We start from the raw sequence: 13,529 nt of genomic DNA, 5'->3' as shown, positions 1-13,529 counted from the left end.
TTTGAATTTTGGTATCTCTTCCATTAACTCGCTTTCTATTGACCCACTTTGCCCGTTATCTTCCACTGTTTCCTCTATCACCTCTCTTTCTATAGTCTCTTCTGTGTCCTGCATTCCTTCTCTCCCCACCCTTATCTCCTCTCCTTCCAGCCAATCTTACTTTCCCTTCATTTGGGCCATCTGACCTACCTTTCACCCCATGGGATTTATCTACTTCTAGTCCGATATCTCTCTGTATCTGGTGATCGTCGTTGAATCCTGTCACATGTATCCTAGCTACTTCTCTTAAAGAATCCCCATGTGTGACTATTATTGTTTTTCCCCGATACTCCCACTACCTGAGCAGGTCCTCTCCATTCATTTTCATTTTCCCTCTTATAGAATACCTCATCTCCTACCACTGCTTCTTCAAATTTATGTTCTCTGATGTTTTGTTTAGCGCTATTCTTATTATTACAGGACTCATTTTTTATAAATGCTTCTCTGCCTGTGCATTGCATTCAGTGTGTCCCTTACCATACCCTCTTCCATCCCTTTTTTCTCTGCTTGCAAGGACTAGAACCTTTCTTCTCCTATTAGGTTAGGCAGTGAAGGGTTTTTTTCCAAATACTAATTGGTTGGGAGAGAAACCTCCATTATTTCATTAAAACAGTTCCTAGCACTCACTACCCATGGTCAAGCTAGGGACCAATCTACTTCCTCTTCCTCCATCATCTTCCTTACACTTCCTTGATCATGCCTACGGTCTTTTTCACATAATCCGTTGCTCCACGGAGATTCTGATGCTGTGGCTACTACTTTAATATTCCATTTTTCTGCCATCCTCCTTACTTTTTCATTTTGAAATTCTCCCCCATTATCTGACAATATTTTGGAGGGTGCTCCAAATATAGCAAACCAGCACTCAAAAAAGTATCTTTATTATAGTTTTTTTCTGGTTTCTTATCTTTTATCCAAACAGGCCTGACAATATCTCGTTGCCATATCCACTATTACCAAGAACTTTCTCTCTTCTATCTCTCCCACATCCATCGCTACGACTTCATTGAACGTTTTACTCCAAGAAAAGCCTACTACCGGTTTGGCGGGGTTTCTTTTGTATTTTTTTAACAACCTCACCAATTTTTAATCAGTTCCGTTAGTAACTTTCTTATTTCCTCTTTTTCTTTTCGAATTAACCCATTACTCCATTGTGCTTCCTCTGTTAGCTTCCATAAATTTATCTCCACTTCCATGACCAACTGTAAATGTAATTTTCTTCATTGTGTTCTTAATTTCCCTCGGATTCTTTTCCCTTCCAACCCTCCAGTAATAATTCTTCTAACCTTCCTCCTCCTTATAGGCACTCTTAATGACCCTGTTCGTCTTCTCTTAACTCTACTTTCATTCCCCCTAATACTTCTACTATGACACAATTTTCTTTCAAATTTAGGGTCATACCCACCCTTTTACTCATGGTTTGCTTACCTATCAGCCAGGGTATAATCACCTTGGCAGAATTTCCGTCTTCAAATAAAACTTTCTGTTTTTTAGTATCACAGGTATTTCTATTATTCCTCTGGACTTATAAGATGTCTCACCAAAATTAAACACTTTATTAGACTCTGTCCCTAGTGTCCCTCATTCTCCTCACTCTTCCTGACTCAAATCCATGACAATACGTGCTAGTCACAATTCCCCGCAACTGTTGATTTACCACACCCTGTGTCCAAAATTGCATCAACCACCTCCCCATGATGCTTCCACTATTTTATTAACTTCTCCTACATAAACCTCTTTCTTCTTCTCGTCCCATTTTCTGTACCTTAGTTTTTCTTCTAGTCTTGTTTCAGTTTTCTTCCTATTATGAAAATTCTGAGGACAATCCCTAGCCCAATGCCATTCTGAGCTGCATATGGCACATACTGTTACCTTCCCTTCTTTGTTTATAGGATTTCTACCACCCCTTCCTCTGGTCCATCTTCCCGATATCTTTGGTTTTCCCTCCCTCTCCCAGAACTGGCATTGCCTTCTGACGAACCCACCATTCCCGTTCCTCTTTAGTCCCTAATCCCCCTCAAATAGTCTTTTCATTGTTTTTTTTTTTGGCGACACTTGTCCGTACTCTAGCTTTTTCTTGCCCACAAGCCGATAATACCATTTGTTTTTGATTTTCCGTGAGATTTGCTTGCTCTATTACATGATACCCCTTGACTTCGCCTTCAAGCGCGCCTTTCCCCATTGCTCTTTCACACTCAGATGCTGCCTTCTCGTATCTAATTAAATAGTCCGCCATATTTTCACTAGATTCTCTTCTTATTAGAAGGTATCTTTTTATTCTAACCGTAATTCTCCATTACCGAGTCTTTTGATAGCTTTATATAGGCTTTGATCTAGTTTCTCTAGGATTAACTTTGACCCATCCTGTACCAGTAAGTTTATTCTTTATCTAATGCTTCCACTAGCTCTCGGGCTTTCCCTTTTAAGCTCATTCTCATTTCTATCGCCGGGTATGTGATCTTCTCCATACAACAATAGCCATCTTCGGCTTGACCTTTCCATTCTTTGTATTCTTCTTGTATCCCGCTAAAACCTAGGACATTCCCTTCTCCATCTAGTAGTCTCCCTTTGTTCACTGTCGGATCCAGGCATCTTTGATCAACCACGCTCTGCTACCAGTTTGAATTTTGGCCTAGCCTAACTCCTTTCTTTCTCTATAAAAATGAATAATCTACCCACCTGTACGCTTTCTCCAACTCCAGTACACTCCAGAAATCACCTTAAAACACCAGCACCACAAGACTTACGACCCAAAAAAACAACTCCTACCAGACAGAGAGCTCTCCCCTACCAACCACACACCACCAACACGTGCTTTCTACTGCCCCGTGTTATTGTTTACAATCCTGCCGACGCCGCCCGCCATCTTGTCTATGACGTCACAGCCTATGACGTCCACAACACAACTTAAATACATCAACAGACACCTTCTAGAATCTACCACATGTTGTCTATATATAGGACACCCACCATATTTCAACAATGCATAAAATACCCATAACAATTATACAATATATAATCACCCCCCTGTTTCCTGAGGTATGCCAAGGCTGTGGTGTTGTCCGAGTTTTAATCTGAAACCACTTTGCTGGAGACTTCCTCCTCGAAGAACCTTAGAGCGAGGTAAACCGCTGAGAGTTCTTTTAGATTGATGTGCCAGGACACCTGTTCCCCTCTCCAGGTGCCGACACTTCTCTCCCTCCCAGTGTTGCTCCCCAACCCGTGGAGGACGCGTCGGAGAACAAAACACTAGGTCGGGGTCCGAAGCTTTGAGCGAAAGTCCTTCCCGCAAAGCTTCTTTGGATCCAACCACCATTTGAGGTGCTTTTTTCACTTCTTCCGTCAAAAACAAGACCTCTTCTAGATCCTGTTTGCGTGACCAATTGCTTGAGAGGAAGAACTGAAGTGGTCGGAGGTGCAACCTTCCCAGAGAAACAAACTTCTCCAGTGAGGAAATGGTCCCCAGCAGACTCATCCATTCCCTCACCGAGCATGTTTTCCTTCCCTAGAAAGGCCGACACTTTGTCCAGGCATTGAAGTTGTCGCCCCTGGGACGGAAAAGCCCGAAAAGCCACTGAGTCCATCTGAATCCCCAGATAGACTAAGGATTGAGAAGGAGTCAGATGCGACTTCTCGAGATTCACCAGAAGTCCCAGGGACTTCGCTAAACGACAGAGTCGTGTGAAGGTCCTTCAGAACACCTGTCTTGCGATGAGGCTGCGAATAAGCGAGTCGTCTAGGTTAGAGAGATCCTTAATTTCCGCAAGATGGAGGCACCTTGCAACGTTCTTCATAAGAACGGTGAACAACCATCGGCGCCGTGCTGAGACCAGAAGCAGAGTGCCCTGAATTGGAAAATCTTCCCTTTCAGGACAAACCGCAGGTATTTCCTTGATCGGGGATGGATGGGGACGTGAAAGTATGCGTCCTGAAGGTCTAACGAGACCATCCAATCCCCCGGTCTTAAAGCTGCAAGCACGGATTGAGGTGTCCTCCATCTTGAACTTCTGCTTGGTAACGAAGCGATTTAGACTGCTGACATCCAGAACAAGGGGCGCCACCCCCCTGACTGCTTCGGCACTAGGAACAGACGGTTGTAAAACCCCGGAGAACTCCGGTCGAAGACCTGTTCCACTGCCTGCTTCTCGATCATTTGATCTAGTAATCGTGAAGCACTTTCTGCTTTTCTCCCTGATATACGACGAGACAAATCCTTTGGTGTCGAAGACCGCGGGGGTAACATCAGGAAAGGGAATTCTGTTTATTCTTGACGATGTCCAGATACCAAGCGTCGGCACCTCTCTCTTCCCAAGCTTTCGCGAAATGTAGAAGCCTGGCTCCTACCGTGTCTGAAGGCTTCCCTCTCACTTCTCTTGCTCTTGGAAGGAGCGGGAGTCTTGCTCTGAAAGAGCCTCTTCCTCGAGGGGGCTGGCTTCGAGGAAGAAGCGGATCGAAAGGGCTTCGACTTCTTCAAAGCAGAGGACCCAGAAGACGAAGAAGTAGCAGGCTTCCTAGAAGACTGTGCCAGAAGGTCTTGAGTTGCTTTCCTCCTGGAGACTGGCAGCTATGTCCTTTACCATAGACTGGGGGAAGAGAGTTCTGAGAAAGGAGCGAAAAAGAAGATCCGCTTTTTGCGCTGGTGAGACCGACTTGCAGTAAAAATTGCAAAAAAGTGCTCTTTTCTTAAGCAGTCCCCGTGCTGAAATGAGCAGCCAATTCCTCAGAACCATCCCTGACGGCCTTGTCCATGCAAGACAATACACTGGACAGCTCCCCCCAGACTGATGGAATCAGAACTCCTGGACCTGGCATCCAATACTCCCAGGCACCAGTCAAGAAAATTAAAGACCTCTAGTGTCCTGAAGAGGCCTTTAAGGTAAAGTCTAACTCGCTATGTGTCCACTGAGACCTTCGAGGAAGACAAAAAAACAAAAAAGATCTTCTGGTGGCGTCTACAATGCTACCAAAAGTCTCCTTGAGCTGAGGCTGGAAGCTTAACTCCGACGTTTTCTCCCGTCTCATACCACATACCAGCTTTTGCCACCAAGTCTTGAAGGTGGTAAAGCGAAAGAAGTCTTGCCCGAAGCTTTCCTCTTTCCATCCAATCATGGACCTTTCTAAAAGCTTGCTTCGTAGAAAGCGACTTCTTCATTCTCACAAAGCCCGAGATCTTAGCAGCTTTGGAAGACGAAAACTGAGAGGGAGGAGTACGTGGAGCTTCAGGTTGAAAGTGTCTGCAAAGACTGACTGAAGTAAACGAGTCAAAAACCTTGTAGTCCGTCGAAAACTGGAGCCAACTGCTGTCTTCGTCCACTTCGACGAAAGCGTCACTAACTTCCTCTTCAGACACTGGAGAAGTCGGAGGCGGAAGTAAAGAAGAGTCCCGAGCTTTCTCAAAAGAGAAAGAACGGCGAACAGGAGAGAGTCCCGCCTCCGCTTGTGCTTGCGGAAGTGGAAAACTGACGTCCGTAGGCGCGCGTTTGGCGTCCTCCGAAGCCAATCTACTGGCGCCGACAGAAGCGCGCTCAAACGCCGCAGGTGTACACCTGGCGTCCACTTGTGCGCGCTGAGCGTCCACTGGTGCGCGCCGAGCGTCCACTGATCGCTCGCCGAGTCGTCCACTTGGTGCGCGCCGAAGCGTCCACTCAAAACTCGCTGAGCGTCCACTTGGCGCTCGCGAAACTTGCACCGAGTCACGGTTCGGCGTCCACTAAAGCGCGTTTGACTTTCACAGAAGCGCACTCCGGCATCTAAAGAAACTCGCTTCTTATCCACAAGTTTTCGTAGCAGCGGAACAACCGCTTCACGAGAGCAAGAAACGAAGTTTTCTCGCCTCCTCTAGAAAGTTGCGTGGGAGCAGAAAAAGAACTCTAGAGGAGACTCAAACGAGAGAGAGACGAGCGAGGAGGAGGGGAGGGGAGGGGAGAACGCCTCGACCTCTTCACAGGAAGGTTGTCATCCTTCTTACGGCGACGTGGAGCAGTCTCTCTCGAAGGAAAAACACTCTCGAAGTTGCTGCTGAAGAGACCGGAGAATCTTGCTTGTAGGTGAAGCCTCCTTTCTGGGGAGGGGCTGATCCTGTGAGCAGGAGAGCGGCGAGGGGACGCCTTCTTGCTACTCCCAGGAACCGCCGCTTCACGCACCTTAGAGCGACTGCGGCGCTCGAAAGAAACATCTAGGGAAGACTCCGCCTCCGAATAATCCTTACGCTTCTTCTGCGGAGGAAAAGCAGCAAACGCACTATCAGGCGACGAGCAAAGTTCCGGAGAACAACTTGGACGTGAAGCGTCCCGAACGCGAGCCGTCCTTTTCAGCGGACGTGATGCGGTATGAGAGCTCCACCCCTTGCGCGGGGAGGAAGCTTCAGAAGAAGAAAAGCACTCCTTGAGAAGACGTGCACGCGCACGATCCTTGGCAGGCTCTGGGTATGTTCGTCGAAGCTGCCGAAGGCACGCCAGATCGGTGGGGTTCCTCGTAACCCTCCTTCGACTTTCGACATGCTCTCTCCCCGTAATCTGGGAGTCAAGCAGAGGTCTAGGATCTAGAGGCGGAATTGAGGCCGATCCTGACGCACCCCTCCACCGACACTCAGGGGCAACTTTGCCCACTTTTCCCTGCACTTCTCTTCACTTTTGCTCTCCAGAGCTAACACTTTTGATTCTAAGTTACGAATCGATTCAAGAATTAGCGATAATGTATTAACCCTCTACCGACACTGTCTCAGGGGCCGGAGGGCAACACTACAGGGGTAGGAGCATAATCTACAGAAGGAGGGTTAGCAGGAGAATAATTTAAATAAATCTTGCCTACCTGAAACACTCCTGGAGGAAGACCTCCTTAACCTATCTCGCTCAAGTTTCTTAAGATAGGTTTCATACGCCTTCCATTCCGACCTCTGTTAGTCTTTCACACTCCTTACAACGACTTTCAAACGTACATTCATTCCCCCTGCAAACTTTTTTACAAACAGAATGTGGGTCTACTGAAGCTTTCAGTAGCCTACCTCTACATTCAGACATGGAACAAAATCTAGCGCTAGCAGAACTAGACCCTGACATCTTGATCAAAGAAAAATCAATACCAAATTCAATTCAAACCAAAGTCAACGTGTGCCAAGCCACCGATCCAATTCAGATACCAAAGAAAACAAAAAGGGATACTCAAGTAGCTAGTAAAGTTTCCAAAATCTGGACGGAGGTGCTGCAAACAGGTGTTTCCAGCACCGGCGACAGAAAAATTATGAATAGAAAATGGGAATGATTCCTGATACCCGCCTCCCAGCGGCGGGAATGGGTACTAACCACCTGACTCCCACTGCGTGTGTCGTAGGTGTTTAAATTTCTGTCGGATTCGGAAAAATACAGCTATATATATATCTGACAGGTAAGTTTCATGAACAAAATGAGGTATAGAGCATGAAAGACAAGATTTAGGTCATTCACTAGATAAGGGAAATCATGATTAATCTTCTTCATCCTCTTATTAAACTCCCTTACTCATCATATTACAAATAATCAGAGCACAACGAATGAAAATAGAATGGGATGAAACCAATCATAAATTACAACTGAACAGGAAAATTTCCTACTATTGAAGTAGACAGCACAGGATCCCTGGTACCCAACACAATACCACACCTATGAAGACTTGCCCAGTTGAAGACAGTCACTCTTTCACAATGGGAAAGGTAATCGTTCAAGAAACAAGAACTCCCAAGGAGGGAATACGATGCAACAGATGTTTAAGCTTGCTTATGATTTTACCAGAAACTTTGGAGATCACATATCCAACCAGCTGGGGGTTGAGCCCTGGGTGACAAGTCCTTATGGCAGTGTATCATCCTTTTCTGAACCAAGCCCTCCACTTTCTTACCAGAAAGCTGAAATCTGTGCAGGACAGAGGTTTGACACCACTCTCCAGCCTGCTAAAGTTGCCTGTTTGCTGCATCCAAAGAAAAGCAGAAAGGCAACCTGTCATCAACCTCTGCCATCTGGTCGGGCTTCTTAAAGACTCCTTTTAGGAAGAACATCATATCTTTAAGCTGTCACTCCATCCAGGATTTGATTTGCTTTCATGTAATTTAGGCTGGCAAGCCAAGCACTGAGGCACTTTCAATCATGCAACACTTAAGACAGTGAAATAGAGGGAGTTGGAGTGGCTGGACAGCAAGATAAACAAATCCACAAAATATAGAGAAATTAAGTAGTACAAGGATCTCAAGGTAGAAATGGGAGAAAACATCATAGATGCACTAAGATGTAACACAGAGAGGTTGGACAGCAAGAATTTAAAAAAGGAACAAAAGTATAGTAAAGGGCTAAAAGGTGGGTGCAGCTATGGCTGAAATGACACAGGAAAATCCATTTAGTAATGCCTAGAGTGACCACATGAGGAACACTAACAGCACTACCCCCTACAGGGATTCCATCCATGAAGAATCTTCCTAGCCCCTATGAACTTAATTACACAAGCTATTGCATTCTATCTCAAGTTTCTCCACATTGTCTGGGTGGACACAGAGTAACAGATAAAGTGCTTTGGACTAGCTATGGCACACCAAGACTTCACCAGGACCCCTGTTTCAGTTGCTGCCCAGACCCACAGGAAAGGCATAAGACTCTCAACATAAGCATTAACCAAAATAAGGTCTGCAAACTGTATGAGTAAATCACATGCACATCTGGAAGACTGTCAAAATTTATTAAGAAATTAAAAACTGCATCACAGCATTTCTGCTTTTTGAATGAATAAGAGAGTTATTCATTAGATATATTTCTCTATATATTTAACAGATATATTTCTCTACATATTTAACCAAAATAAATAAGGGCTAAAACCAAAATATTCTTCTACATACCTATATGTATTAAGTATATGCTGCCTGGCTAAATCATGTTCATCCATCAGTATTCTCACAGCCTCTTGAGCTTCTTCCAAACGTTGTGATAAAACTGCTTTCCAGCTAGCAAGCTCATCAACAAGCATACTGTTGAAAAAAAATAAATTGAAAAGTACAAAATTTAAAATAATTTACATACATAATTTCTTACTCTAAATCTTTTATGTTTGTTTGTACGGTGTTTTTACGTTGCATATGAACCACGTCGAGAGTGAACTTCTATCACCAGAAATACACATCTCTAACACCTCAGTGGAATGCCTGAGAATTGAACTCGCAGCCACCGAGGTGGCAGGCCAAGACCATACTGATCATGCCACTGAGGCGCTAAATCTTTTATATACTCTCCAAGACTAAGTAGCCTTGAGTCTTCTTGCTGCTGAGTAACCTTCACTAGGGTGAGCTAATACAAATGACGTTACAATTAGTACTCATTGACTGCCTCTACAATTATTAGAAACCAATCAAGAGGAGCTGGGATGCAGGAACTGTAAGGAAAATAGATTTTGCCTGTCTCCCTTCAGGGCATAAGAAAGCTATCAATTTATTTATGCTAAGTCACTTCAGTATCAGGGTGGGGGGTAACACACTCTTTAATGCTGTCTACCTGGGCTCACAAAGTTGGTAACAAAAACCATTATAAAAATCTTCAGGACTGCAAATGTATCTGGCACAAACTGATAGCCAAAGGTAAAAATATATATGTACTATGTCAGAGCAAACTTGTATCACTCACATAAACAAGGTGTGATATGTCACCTGGAGACTGAATAGTTACCTAATGAGTATTTGGTGCCTATGAATGTGAAACCAGAGATAAGGCTAAAGAGTGAGGGAAAACCAATCCTTTCCTGATCTTCATATTTATTCACCATAAATTAGTTTAGAGACCAGAAAGCAGTTCCTTGTTTTGAAGACCACTAAGAAAAATATGACTTTGTGACAAACAAACCTACCCAAACCATCTGGTAAGTAGAAATTTCCCTGAATTTCCTAACAGGGAGTTATATAAGACCAAGTGCTGCTTTTTCACAGTCTATGACGCAATACATATAAATGTATGCACTCTGTCCAGTCATACTTTGCCGAGCAGAAATTTGCTGATAAAGCACAAAAAACAAAAGGATATATTCTTCCTGATGATTTATACAATGAATCAACAATTTTACTGATTTTTATTATTGCAGCAAAAAGGCATAAGTGCAGACAAAGGTGGGGAGCCCAAGTACAATTCCCCTCCGAGACGTTTAATTTTCATGTTGTGCATTAATAAATCCTTTTATTTATGAGGCAAAATTCTGAGAAGCCATCTCTCCACTGCCTAGCTATACAGTGATACAACAAAAAATAATTCATACACCACTAATTCCACTTACAATATAAACTTCGAGTTGTTCCCTATAAAATACTGTTCCATTATGTTTCTAAGCTTCCAGTGTCCTATTGTTATCAATGATAGTATCCCAGTTCAACAATTTGTCTTGTCCAGTAATCTATTCCAAGCCTGAAGATGATGAGACTTTTTTTTTTTTTTTAATACAAGTTGTCATTTGGACTGTCATTCTTGAATAACTTATGTATGAGCAGTCCCCTGTCTCAGATTGTGAAGGTTATGAACAAACTGCTAACTTTCAACAGAACTGTTTACCTAGTGGCCCCAAGTTGCCCAGAGTTATAAGTTTCTGCTGCTTAACAGGAGGTAGGAAAATAAATTCTACAAAAAGTTGTCTATGCATCCCCCTTTCTAAGGCCTGACTTTCCCATGTGGAAGCGTATTCACCTAACAATGTTAGGTACCTGGTGCAAAAACTAAAGAATTCATCTATCCAGCAAAACCTATCCATATGGAAAGTGAGGTAGGATAACCACCACTCTGAATCTGGCTGAGCTTGGTTCAGGTCTTGTTGATAGGCAGAAGGAAGAACTTACATAACCTCTCAAAAGGATGTAATTTCAATAAATTTATAGACTAAAGTGGACTTGTAACTGAATTTCTGGGATCTTTCTGCAAAATAAATCACATTTAATTAAAATAGTATGCAGACAAAAACCACCATAATATTGTAACTGATACGTAAAGCGTGATAAATGGAGCAGCTACTGTAATCAACATACGAGCAAAAAATAATAAAGAATTGAAAAAGCAGCAGTATGAGTAAAGAAATTCTCAAGACAAAATGAAAAAGGAAATGCTATGAAAAATATATTAAAGTGCTTATCACCATAAATGCACATATACTGATTACTGGCTGCTGGACGCTTGGCAAGCTGACCACACAATGCTTAAAGAGGGAATGACACATTTACATGGTTTCAAAACCACAAAACTGGCTAGTTTTGAGTAATGGGTTTGTTGCAAAACAAACATAAAAAGCTTAGGTTAGTGCATACTATAGTACAAAAGATGAAAAAAAATCCTTTCTAAATAAGGCCTACTCTTTACAGTCAAACCATTTCAGAAGCAACAAAATTACCAAGCACTCTGGCAATAACAGAGCATTTTGAAGGCAGCTTAATTCCAAAAACACTGTTCATCCTTTTATAGCAACAATTTGATCAAATTAATTACCCAGACTTTCAAAACTATGAACAGATATTATTATGAAGAGAAATTATCATAGGCATCAAACAAATTACAACTGAGTACACAAAAATTTTACACATTTCATATCATTAGTAACATTAGTAAATTACAACATAACTCTTGGGAAAAAATAAAGTTTTTCTAATTCAATCAAAAATCTTCACAAGTAAAATAACAGTATCCTCTAAAAATAGCTCATACCATTAATTATACAAACTCCAATAAATAACAGTTATCTAGCATGAAAATATTAATGCTCTTTTCCTTTATGTAGAAAGCTTCTTTTACAGCACACTCAAGAAATTCATCATAATCTAACTATCAAAGCCAACACACAATGCAAAACTATATTTCATGCTCTATGTAATACCACAGGATCTTTTCCCATTACATATTTAGCAATCAGAGAGAGAAAGAGAGAAAATTCAGCATTTGAACAGAGAACATACCTGCTTCCCAGGAACTTGGAACGCCATACATCACACTGAATTCCCATTCTTTCTTTCTCTTCATAGTCTTTATCAACCTTCTCTGAATACCGACGAATCATGGAAGCCATTCGTGCTTTATCTTCTGTAAGGCACTGTACTCTGCCTTGAACATCTTCCCCAACAGATGCCACTAATAATTTTTTAAGCTCTGTATTTACCTAAGGGGATGAAATAAATATCTCTTGAGAAAAGGTAGTTTTTTAAAGGGCACACCACACAACTTTTTTTTATGGTAGTACTTAGAGACGAGTAACCTCTCCCGAGAGAAAGAGAAAGATGATAATAGCACTAATTACTGTCAACTCACAGCTTATAATAAGTTCCAGAAATTAATAATAAGGTCTTGGATATATGCTGCCATTATCCAGCATCATTGAAAATTATCCTACCACATATTGCTCACTAGGGAACTAATCCTAATTCAATATTCAAGGTTTGATGATTTCTGAACGTACATTACATCACTTTCAGACTAACATCAAATCTAAAAATTTGAAGTAAAACAACTGCAAGTCAAGAAACATTAATACAATATACATAATGAACAAGTGCCTTAGCTTTCACAGAGGCTTTTGTTTATCATAAGAGAAAATTAAAATTTAGCAGACCCTCCAAACAGGTAAGTACTGACCTGAGACTGAACATTTAGTTGACTTTCTAAGTTTGCCTTGTCCTTCTTGAACTGATTCAACTGATCTTCAAGTAACTGCTTCTCAGCATGAAGTGAGGCTTTCTCTTCTTCCCAAGTCATTCGTTCATTTTCAAACTCCTGAACTACAATGCTCATCTGCAAAAGGCATTGAGTAGAATCAAATTTTAATACATCAATAAAAGTTACAGGCAATTATTATTTGACAATACAAACTCAGATACAAACCTAAGATTTTTAAAAATTCTACCAACTTCTGAAACAGAAGTCCTGTTTTACATAAAACTTCTAGAATCTCAGTTCTCTCAGCTAAATCAATGACTTGACAGGCACCAATGGGTTTGCTAGCTTTCCCAGCATCACTACTTCTACATTTTAAGGGCATGTTAAGTAATACTTTATAAATCATAAGCAAACAAGCCAGTAACACAAGTAAGACCAAATACTACACTGTCTAGAGAAGACAAGGCATCAAGGGAAATGACAAGAATAAACATGCATTCATGCATGACAAATTAAATCAAATATGCACTACCATGAATTCTGGATTTCATAAATGTAAGATTCAGTGTTTTCTGTTTGCATATAACCTTATACTGAGAATGCATATACAGTGGGCTACTAATACAATTAACTTTATATCCTTGGTTGTATACTGGTGGTTAGAAATCTTATGGATTGGAGTTACGATATCTTAACTTGTTCTGCCTTTTACAATCATATAAAATTACACAACATTTCTACAAATTATAATAAACAGCATAACCAGAAAAGCAATATAATAAAAGTATAAAATTTAAAGGATGTTCGTATTTTGTGCATTTACATGTCAGATACTGGAGTTGAAGACATTAAAGACAAAAGAAC

At 41.7% G+C, this 13,529-nt stretch overlaps 1 protein-coding gene across 4 annotated transcripts in view; it reads right to left on the bottom strand.

Annotated features, from left to right (window-relative positions):
* The window catches only part of LOC135198116 (golgin-45-like), a 53,417-nt gene that overhangs the window by 21,747 nt on the left and 18,141 nt on the right, over nt 1–13,529 (bottom strand). For all 4 annotated transcript variants that reach the window (XM_064225577.1, XM_064225576.1, XM_064225579.1 and 1 more), the window contains exons 4-6: nt 12,645–12,800; nt 11,972–12,171; nt 8,897–9,025 (exon numbers count right to left, since the gene is read on the bottom strand). In XM_064225577.1, the coding sequence (XP_064081647.1) occupies nt 8,897–9,025; nt 11,972–12,171; nt 12,645–12,800 (485 nt within the window). The remainder of the gene's footprint in view (nt 1–8,896; nt 9,026–11,971; nt 12,172–12,644; nt 12,801–13,529) is intronic.

Source organism: Macrobrachium nipponense, chromosome 21, assembly GCF_015104395.2.
Source record: "Macrobrachium nipponense isolate FS-2020 chromosome 21, ASM1510439v2, whole genome shotgun sequence".
NCBI lineage: Eukaryota > Metazoa > Arthropoda > Malacostraca > Decapoda > Palaemonidae > Macrobrachium > Macrobrachium nipponense.
This window is presented reverse-complemented; position numbering and strand designations above follow the sequence as displayed.